Below are 18,280 nucleotides of genomic sequence, written 5' to 3'. Positions count from 1 at the left end.
AGCCCCCTAATCATTTTTGTTGCCTTCCAATTTTTCCACATCCTTCTTGTAGCGTAAAAGCAGCAAAGAGTCCTGTGGTACCTTATAGACTAACAGACGTATTTGAGCATGAGCTTTCTTGGGTGAAAGCATGAAAGCTCGTGCTCCAATACATCTGTTAGTCTATAAGGTGCCTCAGGACTCTTTTCTGCTTTTACAGATACAGACTAACACGGCTCCCCCTCTGATTCTTGTAGTGTGTGGCCCAAAACTGGACACAGTTCTCCAGATGAGGCCTCACCAATGCTGGATAGAGGGGAATGATCACGTCCCTCGATCTGCTGGCAATGCCCCTACTTATACAACCCAAAATGCCATTAGCCTTCTTGGCAACAAGGGCACACTGTGGACTCATATCCAGCTTCTCGTCCACCGTAACCCCTAGGTCCTTTTCTACAGAACTGCTGCCTAGCCATTTGGTCCCTAGTCTGTAGCAGTGCATGGGATTCTTCCGTCCTAAGTTCAGGACTCTGCACTTGTCCTTGCTGAACCTCATCAGATTTCTTTTGGCCCAATCCCCTAATTTGTCTAGGTCCCTCTGTATCCTATCCCTACCCTCCAGCGTATCTACCACTCCTCCCAGTTTAGTGTCATCTGCAAACTTGCTGAGAGTGCAGTCCACACCATCCTCCAGATCATTATTGAAGAAATTGAACAAAACTGGTCCCAGGACCAACCCTTGGGGCACTCCGCTTGAAACGGGCTGCCAACTAGACATGGAGCCATTGATCACTACCCATGGAGCCCAATGATCTAACCAGCTTTCTATCCACCTTACAGTCCATTCATCCAGCCCATACTTCTTTAACTTGCCAGCAAGAATTCTGTGGGAGACTGTATCAAAAGCTTTGCTAAAGTCAAGGAATAACACATCACGCGGGATTAACCATTGCTCACTAGCTGCCTGGGTGGACACTTGTCATCTGTACTGCAGGTGCCTGGCCCCAAGGAGGCGAACCCACTTAGCAAGCAAGTGAAGCTAAACCGAATTCAGGCAGCTTCAGTTTGGGAGGAGGAACTGAATGCGATTTAACTAGGGCTTGGTCTACACTGAAAACTGATCCTGGCACAGCTACCTCAGTCTGGGGTGTCAGATCTCCCCACCCCAGGGCCAGAGCAGTGTAGACACAGCTGTGTCGACAGAGGAGGGCTCCCATTGGCGTGCTGTGCTGGGTGTGTATGTATGCACGCACTTGCAGAAGAGCCTCTGTTGGCGTAGGCTGCATCTACACTAGAAGCTCTGCTGGCAGAGGGTCTGTCATAGCCATTGTCACACAGGAATGGGCATCCAGATTTGCAGGTGGTGGGTTAATGTGGATTTTCTGTTGTTGGGTTAATCCGGATACACAGTTAAAGTGGTTTAGGAAAGGAAATCTGGATTCATTGGTGATGGGTTAATACAGATTCATGGTTAAACTGGATTAGAAAAGGAAATCCAGATTTGCTGTTGGTGGGGTAATATACATTCACTCTAGTTGGGTTATTCCAGATTTGCCAGGAAAATGGATTAGGAAAGAAGTCCAGATTTGCGATTGCTGGGTTAATCTGGATTCACTGGTGGTGGGTTAATCCAGATTTAGTGTTAAAGTGGATTAGTTAAATGGCAGTGTGGACATTGTGACGGAGTCACAGGCCTGATGCACTGGACTTGCTCTGTATGCAGCCAGCCAGGACTCGGGGGTGGCATGGCTCTCCTCAGGGCACACTGTCCAGGGCAAGGAGCTATGGCCTTCCTGGTCTGACCTCGGAGCATCCAGCATCCCTGTTCACACCATACACTTCCCCTTGGCGGGTCCAGCTGGACGGGACCCCTGGGGAAGCCAGACGGCACTGCACCTCCACTCTGCAGCCAGCGAGTAACGCAGAAGGTTTATTAGTCAACAGGAACACAGTGTAGAACAGAGCTTGTTAGCACAGAAATCAGTGACTGTCAGCAAAGTCTATTTTGGGGGGACCCTGGGCCAGATTTCCTGGACTCCCTCCTCTCCGAGACCCCCACAGCCAACTGCCAGCTACCAGCGACTCGAGCTCCGACACACCTCCTGGTCTTTATCTCGCGTCCCGGGCGAAGTATCACCCTGTCGCATCCCCCTCCTGGGTCTAAAGTTACGAAGGGCACCGGCCATAGCATATGTGCAGGCAGCTGGAGCCACCTCACCTGCTCCGAGGGTCTCAGCAAAAGTCACACCCCCTTATGTCCACCACCTAGGCATTGATTGGTGCAATACACAGGGAAACTGAGGCATGCACAATATTCATGCAAAACAGTAAGACTCACATAGGCTCATGTACAGCATAACAAGGAGGAAAACCCCACTTAGTCACAATGTTCTCCTTCCGAATGGGAGTGGGCAGCATCTGGGTGAGTGTCACTCCCTTTGGAAGTGGATTAGGAAGACCGTTGCTGTTGGGAAGCTAAGCATCCGCCCACGGGCTTAATTCAGTTTAAGGAACGCACCTTGAGTTCACACTTTTGGCTGCTCTGGATTCAGCCCTGGGGTTCATCAGGTCCAGTGTCCTCCATCGTGTCACATGGACAGATGCCCATGCCATCCGAGGGGTGGGGCAGGAATTCACCACACGGGGGGGGGGGGGGGCGGTGTCTCTCAGGCTAGCCTGGGGGGATGCCTCTGTAACAAAGCGACCTTTGGTGGGACACTACTGAGAGTATCAATTCAGAACAAATTGCTTAGAGCAGGGCAGTTGCAGCCCAAGGCTGGGTTTCCTTCACTACTAAGGCACAGCAAACCAGCCCAACAGAGAGCACTTCGGTCTCACCCCACTGGCTAACCAGAAGTCACACAAGCAATTCCCTCAGACACTCCAGTTTCCCAGTATCACCACCAGCGCCACTCGTTATGGGGATGACTGGTTATGAAAACCAACACCCCAGTAAAAGAAAAGAGGTTCTCCCGATCCCAAAGGACCAAGCCCCAGACCCAGGTCAATATAGAAGTCAGATTTTACCCACAAATCATGCTGTTGCCAATCCTTTAGAATCTAAAATCTAAAGGTTTATTCATAAAAAGAAAGAAATATAGATGAGAGTTAAAATGGGTTAAATGGAATCAATTACACACAGTAATGGCAAAGTTCTTGGTTCAGGCTTGTAGCAGTGATGGAATAAACTTCTGGCTTAAGTCTCTGGAGTACATCCCCTGCTGGGATGGGTCATTCAGTCCTTTGTTCAGAGCTTCAGTTTGTAGCAAAGTTGCTCCAGAGGTAAGAAGCAGGATTGAAGACAAAATGGGGACGATGCAGCTGCCTTTTCTAGTCTCCTGCCATGCGGCCTGTGCTTCCTTGGTTCCAGACACAAGCTGCCCAGCACATGGCTTGGAAGCCTTTGAGTTCTCTCCATAGGCATGTCCCTGCGTGCCTTGCTGAGTCACAAGGTGTATCTGCCTTCTCTCAATGGGTCAGCTGTACAGCTGACGGTCCTTAATGGGCCATCAAGCAGGCTAGGCAGTGCTGATACCAAACTGTCTGGGGTGTTACCCAGAAGCGGAGCACAGGTTTGAAATACAGACAGTGTAGATCCAATACTTATAACTTTAAATACAAAAATGATACCTGCATACAGATAGCGTAATCATACCCAGCACATCATACCTGTTCCATAGGCACCTTACTTGACCTCCTTCCTACAAGATTTGGTAGCACTTTAGGCCCTTGGTTGCAACAATGATCTATACGGTCACAGATCATGTCAATACGGTCACACCCCCATGTTCAGCTATTGGAGGTGGGGCAGTGGATCCTGACCCCATCTGTCTATCTCACCAGGTCGGTTTCTTCCCCAGCGAGTGTGTTGAGCTCTTCCCGGACCGTCTGGCGCCAGAGCTCAAAGCAGGTGATGCCTGGGCCCCACAGCTGGGGTGCAGCTTCCCTACAATGAGGTGGCCCTGAGGACTTGGGGGGGAGTAGGGAGCAGGGTGTTTAGGGTGAGATGGGGGAGGGGCACAGGAGTATGGGGGATATGGGGAAGGTGGGGTGGGCAGCAGGGAGTTGGGTGGAGATAGGGTAAGGGGGGTGGGGTAAGGGGTGCTGGGTTGTGGGGGTAAAGAGGGTAGGGTGTAGGGGTAGGGCAGGGAGTGGGGGGTATGGAGGGGACAGAGTGTAGAGGTGCGGCGGGGGTGCTGGGGTGTGGGAGTATGGAGGGGACAGGGTGTAGGGGCAGGACAGGGAGTACGGGGGTACAGAGAGGATGTGGTGCAGGGATGCAGTAGGGGTTTTGGGGTATGGAGGCTACAGGGTGTAGCTGGGGTTGTGGGGTTATGGAGGGGATGGGATATAGGGACAGGGCAGGGTACAGAGCGGATGGGGTGCAGGGGTTGGGTTAGGGGGTGTGAGGGCATCCTTTCCCCCTAGCTAAGGTCTCCCCTGGGACTCCGGGGTCTCTCTGGCACCCTGGAGCACATCTTGGGCTCTGGTGCTCAGCAGGGCCAGCCCATGTCTGCTCCATGGAAAGGTGACTCAGGGTGACCCTGTGCTGGGGGGGGAGGGGGAGCTCTGTCTCCACCATCCCAACCCCATTTCTTCCCCTCTGTTACCCCCAACAGACACAGATGGGATGGGCGCCAGCATCCCTGGGGTCCTCACGCCTCAGGGGCCCCTCTCCCCCACGTTGGGTAAGTACAGTAGAGCTGGCACAGGGAGCCTAAACAAGGGAGGCGGGGGAAACTACAATATCATTCTGACCTCAGAGCTGGCTGCATCCCAGCACTGGGCGAGCTGTCCCCCTGTGACATTATATGCAGCTGTTCCCACTTGCCCCACCCCAGAGGTGGCTGTGTCCCAGCACAGAGTGGGCCGTCCCCACGTGTTATGTGTGGCTGTTCCTGTCCGCCTACCCCAGTGGTGGCTGTGTCCCACTGCTAGGCGAACCGTCCCCATGCAGATTTATGTGTGGCTGTTCCCAACTGCTCTGCCCCAGAGGTAGCTGCATCCCAACACTGGGCGAGCTGTACCTGTGTAGTGTTGTGTGCGGCTTTTGCTCGCTGTGCCACCCGAGGTGGCCGTATCCCAGTGCCAGGAGCACGGTTCCCATGAGGTGTTATGTGCGTCTGTTTCTGGATGCGCCAACCCAGAGGTGGTTGTGTCCCAGTACCAAGTGAGCCATCCCCATGTGGTGTTGTGTGGCTGTTCCTGTCTGCCCTACCTGAGGTGGCTGTGTCCCAGTGCCAGGCGAATCATCCCCATGCTGTGTAATGTGAGGCTGTTCCTGGCTGCCCCACCCCAGAGGTGTCTGTGTCCCTGCGCTTGGCAAGCTGTTCCTGTGTGTTAAGTGCATCAGTTCCACTCTGCCCCACCCCAGTGTTGGCTGTGTCCCACCACTAGGACAGCTGTCCCTGTGTAGTATGTGTGGCTGTTCCCAGCTGCCCCGCCCCAGAGGTGGCTGCATCCCAGCGGTGGGTCAGCTCTCCCCTTGCAGTGTTATGTGTGGCTGTTCCCAGCTGCCACACCTGAAACGTGGCTGTGTCCCAGGGCCAGGAGAACTGTCTCTGTAAGGCGTTATATGTGATTGTTCCCAGCTGCCCCACCCCAGAGGTGGCTCCGTCACTGCACCGGGCGAGCTCTCCGCTGGTGGTGTTGTGTGGATCTTCCCAGCTGTCCTGCCCCATAGGTGGCTGTGTCCCAGTGCCAGGCGAGCTGTCCCCGTGTGGTGTTGTATGCAGCTATCCTTGCTGCCACACCCCAGAGGTGGCCAGACAAGCTGTTCCCGAGTGGTGGCATATGATGCTGTTCCCTGCTGGCCCATCCCAGAGATGTCTGCATACCAACGCTGGACGAGCTGTCCCTATGTGGTGGCTGTTACGGACTCACAGGTCGTGTCCATTCTTGGCCCCATACAGTCTCTGGGGGGGACCCCCCTTCAATGTGACAGCCCTTCTCAGGGGTGCACTCTCTCTTGGGGGGTAAGCCCCTCCACTTCCTGGAACTGTACCTCTCTGAGCCTTGCATGCCTGTGTCTCACCATGGGCCCCCTCAGGGCCTCCACTCCCAGAGGGAATAATGCCTAGGCTCTCTAGACCGGAGCGACTCTCAGCCAGCGTAAAACAGGAGGGTTTATTGAGTGTCTGAACCCAGCACAGGAAACTCTCAGGGCCTTAGGCCTGGCCTCCCTCAGCACAGAACATCTAAGTCTCCCCCTGCATCCAGGTGGGCTCTGCCTGCTCTCTCTCCAATCCAGAGCCCCTGCGCTTTCCAGCTGGGCATCTGATATCACCTGCCCCCAAGCCCCGCCTCTGTCCTTTGTCTTCTGTCCAGGTAAACAGGGTCGGCTGGGCCTCCTCTCCTCTCAGCCCTCCTTTGTACCCCTCTGGCTGGAACTGGCTGGTCAGCTGACCAGGGTCCTCTCTCTGCAGGCCACTGTCCTCCCACTGGCCAGAACCAGCTGTGGCATCTGAGCTAGGCCTCCTGGTCACCAGTTGCTGGCGTATCCATTCTCCTGGTCATTGGCTGGGGTCCCAAGTTCCATCGCTGGTCCTCTGTAACATCAAACTCCCTTTCCCATCACTTCATTAAACCAGTAACGCCCAGGGAAACTGAGTCCCACCCCCTCTGCATGCAAACCATTGGAAAAAAAACGTGAAAATCCCTCACTTCATCACATCTCCCCCCGTTCAAGTCTGAACTGAGCGGGGTCACTTAGCCAGTGACCTGGGGAAGTTCACGGCGCCTGCCCCATGACAAAGCAGCAGCTGTAACACTGGCACTCCCCCTCAGATGGACCACGTCCATGTTATAACCCTGGAGGAGCAGGCTCCTCTCAGCAGCTTGGCATTAGCCCCTTTAATTTGGTGCAGCCCCATCAGGGGCGAAAGGTCAGTGTACACGGTGAAGTGCTGCCCAAATAGATACGGCTGCAGCTTTTTGACGGCCCACACCATGGCCAGACATTCCTTCTCTATGGCCACATAGTGCTGCTCCTGGGGCAGCAGCTTCTCACTCAAGTACACTGTAAACGTGCGGACTCACCCCCACGGGGTCTCCTGCTGGTCTCTCAGGGAATTAGCTCCGGAGCGCCCTCTGCAGGCTGGTGATCCGCCTGTCCTCTTGGCCCCCGTGTCCCTCCGTGGACCCCGGTGCCCATTTAACTGGGGTGCTGCCCCCTGGCAGTACCCCACCAATCTGGGGCTCCCCTCCCTGGGGAACCCCCAACCCACTATCCCCACTTTGCCTCAGTTTTGGCTACTGCCCAGTCTCCATCTGGCCCCCCTTCACTGGGGCAGGCTGCAGTATTGGCATCATTGGCAAAGGGGTTTGGACCTGCTGCTTTGGCCTACCTCTGGGCTGCCCTCTGCAACCCCCAGTACCTGTTAGCCCAATGCTAGGCCGCAGCCTGGAGCTTTCCAGGCTGGAGCTCCCCAGCTCCTCTGCCTTTTCCCAGCCCTGCTTCACTCAGGTACCCTGTGTCCAGCTCCCTGCAGCCAGGCCCTTCTCCCTCTACAGGCAGAGGAAGACTCCTTGGGCTTCTGGCTCACAGCCTCTTATAGGGACCAGCTGGGCCTGATTGGGGCATGGCCCAGCTGCGGCCGCTTCCTCAGTCAGCCCAACTTTTAGAGCTGCAGCTTTCAAGCCGTCCCAGGCCACTTTTTAAACCCCTCAGAGCAGGAGCGGGTAACCACCCCGCTGCATACACAGTGGGGTGTCTCTCCCCCTTAGTATCAGTTTGCATCAGCTCCGCACCCAGCCCCATGTCTGAGGCATCGGTGAACACCAGGAAGGGTTTGTTAAAATCCAGAATTACCAGCACTGGGCTTTGGATGAGTGTCCCCTTTAGCGCACAGAGAGCCCTCTGGCACTGCTTGGTCCAGACCACCCTGTCTGGCTTTGCCTTCCTACAAAGCTCTGTGAAGCGAAATCCAACACTCACCCTGCTGAGGGGCCCCACTATGTCCATGGCCACCTTCTGAAAAGGCTCCTCTATGATGGGCAAAGGTCTCAGATGTGCTGTCACGGAGTTCCCGGGCGATGCTCTGGAACTGCTCCCCACCAAGCCAGTCAGGACTTTGGGGAGCCTCCTCTTCCTTGGAGCAGACTGTCTCCAGGGCAAGAAGCTCACACGGCTTCACATCCTGGGTCTCTCCTTGGAGCATTCAGCATCCTCTGCCCCTCCGTGCGCTTCCCCCAGCGAGTCCACACAGGGTCCTGCACCCCCACTTCGCAGTCAGACGTGACTCTCAGCCAGCCAGTAAAACAGAGGTTTATTAGATGACAGGAATATGGTCTAAAACAGAGCTTGTAGGTACAGAGAACCGGACCCCTCAGCCGGGTCCGTTCTGGGGCCCAGTGAGGCAGACCCCCACGTCTGCCCTCACTCCTCGTCCCCAGCCAGCCCCCAAACTGAAACCCCCTCCAGCCCCTCCTTCTCTGCTGAGTTCCTTTCCTGGGCCAGGAGGTCACCTGACCTCTTTGTTCTCCCACACCTTTAGCTATCACCTTGCAGGGGGGAAGGGCCTGGCCATTAGTTGCTAGGCGACAGAGGGCTGGCCAGAAACTGAGGCACCCACACAATATTCAGGGGAGACATTAAGAACAGTCCCACTTTGTCACAGGTGCTTTACACTTATCCCGGGCCTTTCCCACCCCCTGGCAGGAGTCACAGGACCTGCAATACTGTTGGACAGCATCAAAGACCCCAGGCCAGTAAAAGTTCTGCAGCAGCCTCTGCCTGTTGTGCTGTACTCCCTGATGCCCTGAAAGGGGAATATCAGGGTTGGAAGGGACCTCAGGAGGTATCTAGTCCAACCCCCTGCTCAAAGCAAGACCAATTCCCAACTAAATCATCCCAGCCAGGGCTTCGTCAAGCCTGACCTTAAAAACCTCTAAGGAATATCGTGGGCCAAGTACAACAGTCTGCAGCGGACCTCTGGGGAACCATCAACTGCCTCCTGGCTTTCCAAGGTTCAGTTTGCCCCAAACCAGCCTGTTCCCGGTACAGGAATCCCTTCTCCCACAAGAATATCTCCCGGTGGTCCTCCCTTGGGATCCTGCACTGCTGTGGCCCTCAGCTTCTCTAAAGAGAGATCCTCCTGCAGCTCCATCTGAATTCGGCTGCTGGGTTTGAGGGTACAGCCCTGGTTGATGGTGCCTCAGTTTTTCCTAATGTCCAACCTAAACCTTCCCCACTGCAACTTGAGACCATTACTCCTTGTTCAGTCATCTGCTACCACTGAGAACAGTCTAGATCCATCCTCTTTGGAACCCACTTTCAGGTTCAAATCCCCCCTCATTCTTCTCTTCTGCAGACTAAACAGTTCCCTCAGGAGAACCTCATAAGTCATGTGCTCCAGCCCCCTAATCATTTTTGTTGCCCTCCTCTGGACTCTTTCCAATTTTTCCACATCCTTCTTGTAGTGTGGAACCCAAAACTGGACACAGTACTCCAGATGAGGCCTCACCAACGTTGAATAGAGGGGAATGATCACATCCCTCGATCTGCTGGCAATGCCCCTACTTATACAGCCCAAAATGCCATTAGCCTTCTTGGCAACAAGGGCACACTGTTGACATATCCAGCTTCTCATCCACTGTAACCCCTAGGTCCTTTTCTGCAGCACTGCTTCCTAGCCATTCGGTCCCTAGTCTATAGCAGTGCATGGGATTCTTCCATCCTAAGTGCAGGACTCTGCACTTGTCCTTGTTGAACCTCATCAGATTTCTTTTGGCCCAATCCTCTAATTTGTCTAGGTCCCTCTGTATCCTATCCCTACCCTCCAGCGTATCTACCACTTCTCCCAGTTTAGTGTCATCTGGAAACTTGCTGAGGGTGCAGTCCACGCCATCCTCCAGATCATTAATGAAGATATTGAACAAAACCGGCCCCAGAACAGACTCTTGGAGCACTCCGCTTGATGCCGGCTGCCAATTAGACATGGAGCCATTGATCATAACCCGTTGAGTCCAATGATCTAGCCACCTTTCTATCCACCTTATACTCCATTCATCCAGCCCATACTTCTTTAACTTGCCAGCAAGAATACTGTGGGAGACCATATCAAAAGCTTTGCTGAAGTCAAGGAATAACATGTCCACTGCTTTCCCCTCATCCACAGACCCAGTTATCTCCTCATAGAAGGCAATTAGGTTAGCCAGGCATGAGTTGCCCTTGGTGAATCCATGCTGAATGTTCCTGATCACTCTCCTCTCCTCTAAGTGCTTCAGAATTGATTTCTTGAGGACCTGCTTCATGATTTTTCCAGGGACTGAGGTGAGGCTGACTGGCCTGTAGTTCCCTGGATCCTCCTACCCTTTTTAAACGATGGGCTCTACATTAGCCTTCTTCCAGTCATCCAGGACCTCCCCCAGATCGCCGTGAGTTTTCAAAGATAATGGCCAATGGCTCTGCAGTCACATCCACCAACTCCTTTAGCGCCCTCGTATGCAGTGCATCTGGCCCCATGGACTTGTGCTCGTCCAGCTTTTCTAAATAGTCCCGAACCACTTCTTTCTCCACAGAGAGCTGGTCACCTCCTCCCCATGCTGTGCTGCCCAGTGCAGCAGTCTGGGAGCTGACCTTGTTTGTGAAGACAGAGGCAATAAAGCATTGAGTACATTAGCTTTTTCTCCATCCTCTGTCACTAGGTTGCCTCCCTCATTCAGTAAGGGGCCAACACTTTCCTTGACCTTCTTGTTGCTACCATACCTGAAGAAACCCTTCTTGTTACTCTTAACATCTCCTGTTAGCTTCAACTCCAAGTGTGATTTGGCCTTCCTGATTTCACTCCTGCATGCCTGAGCAATATTTTTATACTCCTCCCTGGTCATTTGTCCAATCTTCCACTTCTTGTAAGCTTCTTTTTTGCATTTAACATCAGCAAGGATTTCTCTGTTAAGCCAAGCTGGTCGCCTGCCATATTTACTATTCTTTCTACTCATCAGGATGGTTTGTTCCTGCAACCTCAATAAGGAGTCTTTAAAATACAGCCAGCTCTCCTGGACTCCTTTCCCCCTCATGTTATTCTCCCAGGGGACCTTGCCCATCAGTTCCCTGAGGGAGTCAAAGTCTGCTTTCCTGAAGTTCAGGGTCCGTATTCTGCTGCTCTCCTTTCTTCCTTGTGTCAGGATCCTGAACTCGACCATCTCATGGTCACTGCCTCCAAGGTTCCCATCCACTTTTGCTTTCCCTACTAATTCTTCCCAGTTTGTGAGCAGCAGGTCAAGAAGAGCTCTGCCCCTAAGTCAGTTCCTCCAGCACTTGCACCAGGAAATTGTCCCCTACACTTTCCAAAAACTTCCTGGATTGTCTGTGCACTGCTGTATTGCTCTAGATATTGGGGTGATTGAAGTCTCCCATGAGAACCAGGGCCTGTGACCTAGTAACTTCTGTTAGTTGCCGGAAGAAAGCCTCATCCACCTCATCCCCCTGGTCTGGTGGTCTATAGCAGACTCCCACCACAACATCTCTCTTGTTGCTCACACTTCTAAACTTAATCCAGAGTCTCTCAGGTTTTTCTGCAGTTTCATACTGGAGCTCTGAGCAGTCTTACTGCTCTCTTACATACAGTGCAACTCCCCCACCTTTTCTGCCCTGCCTATCCTTCCATCCATGACAGTACTCCAGTCATGTGAGTTATCCCACCAAGTCTCTGTTATTCCAGTCACATCATAATTCCTTGACTGTGCCAGGACTTCCAGTTCCCCCTGCTTGTTTCCCAGCCTTCTTGCATTTGTGTATAGGCACTTAAGATAACTCGCTGATTGTCCCACTTTCTCAGGAGTCCTTCCCCATTGTGCTCTCCTGCTCGTGCTTCCTCCCCGTATCCCACTTCCCCACTTACCTCAGGGCTTTGGTGTCCTTCCCCCAGTGAACCTAGTTTAAAGCCCTCCTCACTAGGTCAGCCAGCCTGCTTGCGAAGATGCTCTTCCCTCTCTTTGTTAGGTGGAGCCCATCTCTGCCTATCTCTCCTCCTTCTTGGAACACCATCCCATGGTCAAACATCCAAAGCCTTCTGTCCGACACCACCTGTGTAGCCATTTGTTGACTTCCACAATTCAACGGTCTTTACCCGGGTCTTTTCGTTCCACAGGGAGGATGGACGAGAAAACCACTTGCGCCTCAAACTCCTTTATCATTCTTCCCAGAGCCACATAGTCTGCAGTGATCCGCTCAAGGTCATTCTTGGCAGTATCATTGGTGCCCATGTGGAGAAGCAGGAAGGGGTAATGATCCGAGGGCTTGATGAATCTCAGCAGTCTCTCCGTCACATCATGAATCCTAGCTCCTGGCAAGCAGCACAATTCTCAGTTTTCCCGGTCGGGACAGCAGATAGATAACTCAGTTCCCCTGAGGAGGGAGTCCCTGACCACCACCACCTGCCTCCTTCTCGGGAGCGGTGATCGTGGAACCCCCATCCCTAGGACAGTGCATCTCATGCCTTCCATTCGGTGGAGTCTCCTTCTGCTCCCTTCCCTCAGGTGTATCATCTAGTCCACTCTCTGCATTAGTACCTGTGGAAAGATCATGAAAATGGTTGCTCACCTGTATCTGCATTTCTGGTACATGGATGCTCCTCTTTCTTCTTCTGGAGGTCACATGCTGCCAAATTTCTTCACCGTCCTTCTGTCCCTGCTGTGCAGCCTGCTCTGATTCTTCAGAATGTTGTGCCCGTAGAAGCATATCCTGACGTCTGTCCAGGAAATCTTCATTTTCTCTTATGCAACGCAGGGTCGATACTTGTTTCTCCAGACCTTGAACCTTCTCTTCCAATATGGAGACCAGCTTGCATGTTGTACAGACAAAGTCGCTTCTGTCCTGTGGAAGAAAGACAAACATGGCACATCCTGTGCAGGTCACAACAGCTGACCACTCACCATCCATAGCACCTTCCTTCTAAGAGCTTCCTCAGCTGCTGCAGCAACTACTCAGAGGAGCCTGCAAGTTGAATGCCTCAGTGGGCTCTCTCCAGGCGAACTCCCAGTCAAACTCCCTCTGTTAGCCTCTGTCACGGAGTGCGGGGGAGTCAGGGCCCTGCACCCCCGGGCTCCCTGCAATTTACCAGGACTCTCAGCCAGCCAGTAAAGCAGAAGGTTTATTTAGACGACAGGAACACAGTCCAACACAGGTCTTGCAGGCACAGATAACAGGATCCCCCCTGTTAGGTCCATCTTGGGGCCCCAGGAGCCCCATAGCCCCCATTGGGGATCAGAGCCCTGTTTGTGCTTCCCTTCCTTTTCCAGCCAGCCCCAGTCTGCCCAGCCTCCTCCAGCCCCTCCCCTCTGCTCAGCTTCTTTCCCGGGCCAGGAGGTCGCCTGACCCCTTTGTCTCCAACACCTTCTCCTGGCACCTTTGCAGGAGGGGCCCAGGCCATCAGTTGCTAGGAGACAGAGTGTCAGGCATTCGGATGCATTGGCCTTTTGCTTTGCTAGATACTTAAGATCTGCACACAGCACCCCAGTAAGAACAGTCCCACTTCGTCACAGCCTCTCCGCTGTTCGCTGCTCAGCTGGTTCACAGCTGACTGCCCTTTAGGTGATCATGCACCCCAGCCTCTTTGGGTCCCTCCTTACCTCCCATCTGCTGTCCTCAAACTGCACCCGCACTGCGCAGATCTTTGGGCTTCCAGTCCACTGACCACACCTTAAGGTCTGGAGAGCAGATGTCATACAGCTGCTCCAACCCCACCAGGTTATACACATCCTCTGCGGTAGTGGCTCCTGTGCCCTTTCCCCACTTGTGGAGATGTTCCTACAGCAGGTTGGTGACCTCCTTGTAACTAACACCTGAGATCTTGCCTACACCCTGGAATCGTTTCCTATACGCCTTGGGTAAACTTCAGCAGCAAAGCCTGTTTGAACAGGTCATAGTCCCCCATCTCAATACCATCCATTTGGCTGAATGCTTCTATGGCCTTGGGACCCAGGAGAGGGTTAGACATCAGAGCCTGTCTGTGGGATCAATCTGGTGTAGATCCCAAGCCTTCTCAAAGGCTGTGAGGTAGGCATCAATATCCCCCGCCTCCTTAAACTGAGGTAGCAGTTTGGTATCTAGATTCCCCACAAAACTGGTGTCTCGGGGCCGTTTCCCACTTACCCCCAGCCGCCCCGGAAGGCCCTCTTGGCCCGTGTCACGGAGTTGGGGGAGACAAGGCCCTGCACCCCGGCTTCCTGCGATTCACCATGACTCTCAGCCAGCCAGTAAAACAGAAGGTTTATTTAGACGATAGGAACACAGTCCAAAACAGGTCTTGAAGGTACAGACAACAGGACCGCCTCAGTCAGGTCCATCTTGGGGGAGCAGGGGAGGCCAGGAGGTCTGACTGGCCTCCCCTCCATTTTCCCAGCCAGCTCCAAACTGAAACTCTCCAGCCCCTCCTCTCCCTTTGTCTCTTTCCCAGGCCAGGAGGCCACCTGATTTCTTTGTTCTCCAACACCTTCAGTTGGCACCTTTGCAAGGGAGGGGCCCAGGCTATCAGTTGCCAGGAGACAGGGTGTTGGCCATTCTCTGTGCAGACCTTTGCACATCCCTGCCTTCTGTGCTCTGCAACAATCGCACGCCTTTAGATACTTAAGAAATGCATAGGGGAAACTGAGGCACCCACACAGTATTTAGAGAAAACATTAAGAACATTCCCACTTCGTCACAGCCCGCCTCTCCTCCAACTCGTGCTGCTCCTCCATCTCCAGCTCCTTCACTTTTAGCTCCAGCTCCAGGGAGTCGGGTCTGATAGACTCCCAGCTGCTACATGGACTGCCCCCATGGCTACTCCCCGGCTGCCCCTGCTGGGGTCTGGAGCCTGTTCCTCAGACTGGTCAGTCTCTACAAACTGAGCCATCAGCTGCTCCTTAGTGAGTCTCCCCACACTCAGCCCTCTCTCCCTGCGCAGACATGCCAGGTCTCTCTTACGGAGCTGGCTATAGGCCATTTCCATGCTGGTTCCTTCAGTTCCCTTGTTTTATTGCTGGCAGCTGTCTACAGGGTGCATCCACAAACCATCCTCTGCTACTACATTGTCACAGACTCACAGGTTGTGCCCCACTCTTGGCCCCGTACGGTCCCTGGGGGGAACCCCCTTCAGTGTGACAGCCCTTCTCGGGGGTCCACTCTCTCTCGGGAGTTAAGCCCCTCAGCCTCCTGGAACCGCACCTCTCTGAGCCTTAGCACACCTGTCTCGCACCGTGAGCCCCCTCAGGGAGTCCACTCGCTCTGGACCCCCGGGGCCTCCACTCCCAGAGGGAATAATGCCCCCCTGCTCTCTGGATCAGAGCGACTCTCGGCCAGCGTAAAACAGGAGGGTTTATTGAGCATCTGAACCCAGCACAGGAAACTCTCAGGGCCTCAGGCCTGGCCTCCCTCAGCACAGGACATCTAAGTCTCCCCTGCATCCAGGTGGGCTCTGCCTGCTCTCTCTCTCCAGCCCAGAGACCCTGGACTTTCCAGCTGAGAATCTGAGAGCACCTTCCCTTAGACCTACCTCTGTCCAGGTAAACAGGGTCACTTGGGCCTCCTCTCCTCTCAGCCGTCCTTTGTTCCCCTCTGGCTGGAACCGGCTGGTTAGGTCACCGGGGTCCTCTCTGCACAGCCCACTGTCCTGCCTCTGGCCAGAACTGGCTGTGACTCCTGAGCTGGGCCTCCCAGTCGCCAGGTCACCAGTCGCTGGCGTATCCATTCTCCAGGCCATTGGCCGGGGTCCCTAGTTCCCTCACTGGTCCTGTGTAACAACAAACCCTCTCCTATAACCTTGTTAAACCAGCAACACCCGGGGTAACTGAGTCCCAACCCCTCTGCATGCAAACCATTGATAAAACCATGAAAATCCCTCACTTTGTCACAGTGGTTTGTGCGCCTGTTCCCAGCTGCTCCACCCCAGAGGTGGCTGTGACCCACCCCCAGGCAAGCTGTCCCCTTGTAATGTTATGTGCGTCTCTTCCCTGCTGCCCTGCCCCAGCGGTGGCTGCGTCCCAGCGCCAGGCAAGTTGTCCCAGTGTGGCTGTTCCCGGCTGCCCCACTCCAGAGGTGGCTGTGTCCCAGCAATGAGCGATATGTCCCCGTGCAGTGTTATCTGCGGCTATAACCCGGCTGCCCTGCCGCAGAGGTGGTTTCATCCCAGCGCCGGGCGAGCTGTCCCCATGTGGCATGATATGCGGCTGTTCCCACCTGCCCTGCCCCAGAGGTGGCTGTATCTCAGTACCAAGTGAGCGGGGTGGATTGACCTGGGAATGTCATTTAGTTTTACTGGGACTGTCTGCATGGGGAATGGGAGAGCAGGGGATGACTTTAGGTGAGGGACGGTACCTGAGCCTGTAACCTGAGGCGGGGGTTGGGGGAGTCGACACCTTTGCCTGGGAAACTGGACAAAGGGAGACGGGGAGAGAAGGAGGGGGGAGCCTGCTGGAGAGGTTTTTAGTTTCAGTTTTGGGCTGGCTGGGAAGAGGCAGGGAACCCCGAGTCTGGGGCCTAAGATCCTTGCCCCCAGAGGGACCTGGCTGAGGGGTCCTGGTTGTACCTACAAGCCCTGCTTGGGACTGTTTTCCTGTTGTCTAATAAACCTTCTGTTTTACTGGCTGGCTGAGAGTCACGGTGAATCGTAGGAAGTGGGGGGGTGCAGGGCCCTGACTCCCCCACACTCCGTGACACCGTCCCCATGTGGTGTTATGTGTGTCTGTTTCTGTCCGCCCTACCCCAGCGGTGGCTGCGTCCCAGCACCAGGCGAACCGTCCCCGTCAGAAGTTATGTGCGGCTGTTCCTGGCTGCCCTGCCCCAGAGGTGACTGCATCCCAGCACTGAGCGAGCAGTCCCTGTGCGCTGTTATGTGTGGCTGTCCCGAGCTGTCCCACCGCGGCACCGCGCGAGCTGTCCCTGTGCAGTATGTGCAACTGTTCCTGGCTGCTCCACCGCATAGGTGGCTGTGTCCCAGCGTTGGGCGAGTTGTGCCAGTGTGGTGTTATGTGTGACTGTTCCCAGCTGCCCTGCCACAGAGGTGGCTTTGTCCCAGTGCCAGGCGAACCATCCCCATGAGGAGTTGTGTGTGACTGTTCCCAGCTGCCCCACCCCAGAGGTGGCTGTGTCCAAGCGCCAGGTGAGCTGACCCCGTCTTGTGTAGTGTTAGGTGCAGCAGTTCCTGGCTGCCCTGCCCCAGAGGTTTCTGGGTCCCAGCACTGGACAAACTGTCTCTATGCGGCGTTATGTCCTCCCCTTCCTGTCTGCTCCGCCCCAGAGGTGGCAGCTGTACCCGTGAGAAGAGGTGCAGCTATCCTCAGCTGCCCCACCCTAGAGGTGGCTGCGTCCGAGCGCCGGGTGAGTTTTCCCTGTGTGGTGTTATGTGTGGCTGTTACCAGCTGACCCACCCCAGAGGTGGCAATGTCCCAGCACCAGGCGTACCGTCCCCGTGAGGCATTATGTGTGGCTGTTCCCGGCTGCCATGACCCAGTGGTGGTGGCATCCAAGTGCCAGTCGAGCTGTCCCCATGTAGTGTTATGTGCGGCAGTTACCGGCTGCCACACCTCAGAGGTGGCGACGTCCAAGTGCCCGGTGAGCTGTCCCAATGCGTCGTTATATGCAGCTGTTCCCACCTGCCCTGCCCCAGAGATGGCTGTATCTCAGTACCGAGTGAGCCATCCCCATGTGGTGTTAGGGGTGGCCGTTCCTGTCCACCCCACCCCAGAGGTGGCTGTGTCCCAGCACCAGGTGAACCATCCCTATGAGGGATTATGTGCGGCTGTTCCCAGCTGCCCCGACTCAGAGGTGTGTGCGTCCCAGCGCCGGGCAAGTTGTCCTCATGCGGTGTTATGTGCATCTGTTCCCGGCTGCCCCGTCTCAGAGGTGGCTGTATCCTGGAGCCGGGCAAGCTCTCTCCGTGTGGTTTTATGTGCAGCTCTTCCCGGCTGTCACAGCTGTGTCCCGGCACCGCGCAAGCTGCGGCGTTATGTGCAGTTGTTCCCCCCCTGCCCTGTCCTAGAGGTGGCCATGCTCCAGCACTGAGTGAGCCGTCCTCATGGGGAGCTGTGTGTGGCTATTCCTCTCCACCCTGCTGCTGAAGTGGCTGTGACCCAGTGCCAGGCGAACCAGCCCCATGAGTCGTTATGTGCTACTGTTCCCAGCTGTCCCACCCCATAGGTGGCTGTTTTCCAGCACCAGGCGAGCTGTCCCCCTGTGGTGGCACATGCTCCTGTTCCTATCTACCCCGACCCAGAGGTGGCTGCATCCCAGCGCCGGGCGAGCTGTACCCGGGCGGTGTTGTGTGGCTGTTTCTGTCCGCCCTACCCCAGAGGTGGCTGCGTCCCAGCGCCGGGCGAGCTG

General features: G+C 54.9%; 1 protein-coding gene across 6 annotated transcripts in view; it reads left to right on the top strand.

Annotated features, from left to right (window-relative positions):
• ARHGAP33 (Rho GTPase activating protein 33) overlaps window positions 1-18,280 on the top strand; it is a 60,103-nt gene that overhangs the window by 18,364 nt on the left and 23,459 nt on the right. For all 6 annotated transcript variants that reach the window (XM_039512639.1, XM_039512638.1, XM_039512643.1 and 3 more), the window contains 2 exons: window positions 3,823-3,889; window positions 4,599-4,667. In XM_039512639.1, coding sequence (XP_039368573.1) covers window positions 3,823-3,889; window positions 4,599-4,667 — 136 coding nt within the window. The remainder of the gene's footprint in view (window positions 1-3,822; window positions 3,890-4,598; window positions 4,668-18,280) is intronic.

This window comes from Mauremys reevesii, linkage group 24 (assembly GCF_016161935.1).
Source record: "Mauremys reevesii isolate NIE-2019 linkage group 24, ASM1616193v1, whole genome shotgun sequence".
NCBI lineage: Eukaryota > Metazoa > Chordata > Testudines > Geoemydidae > Mauremys > Mauremys reevesii.
Note: the sequence above shows the minus strand (reverse complement) of the source record. Positions and strands in the feature narration are given on the sequence as shown.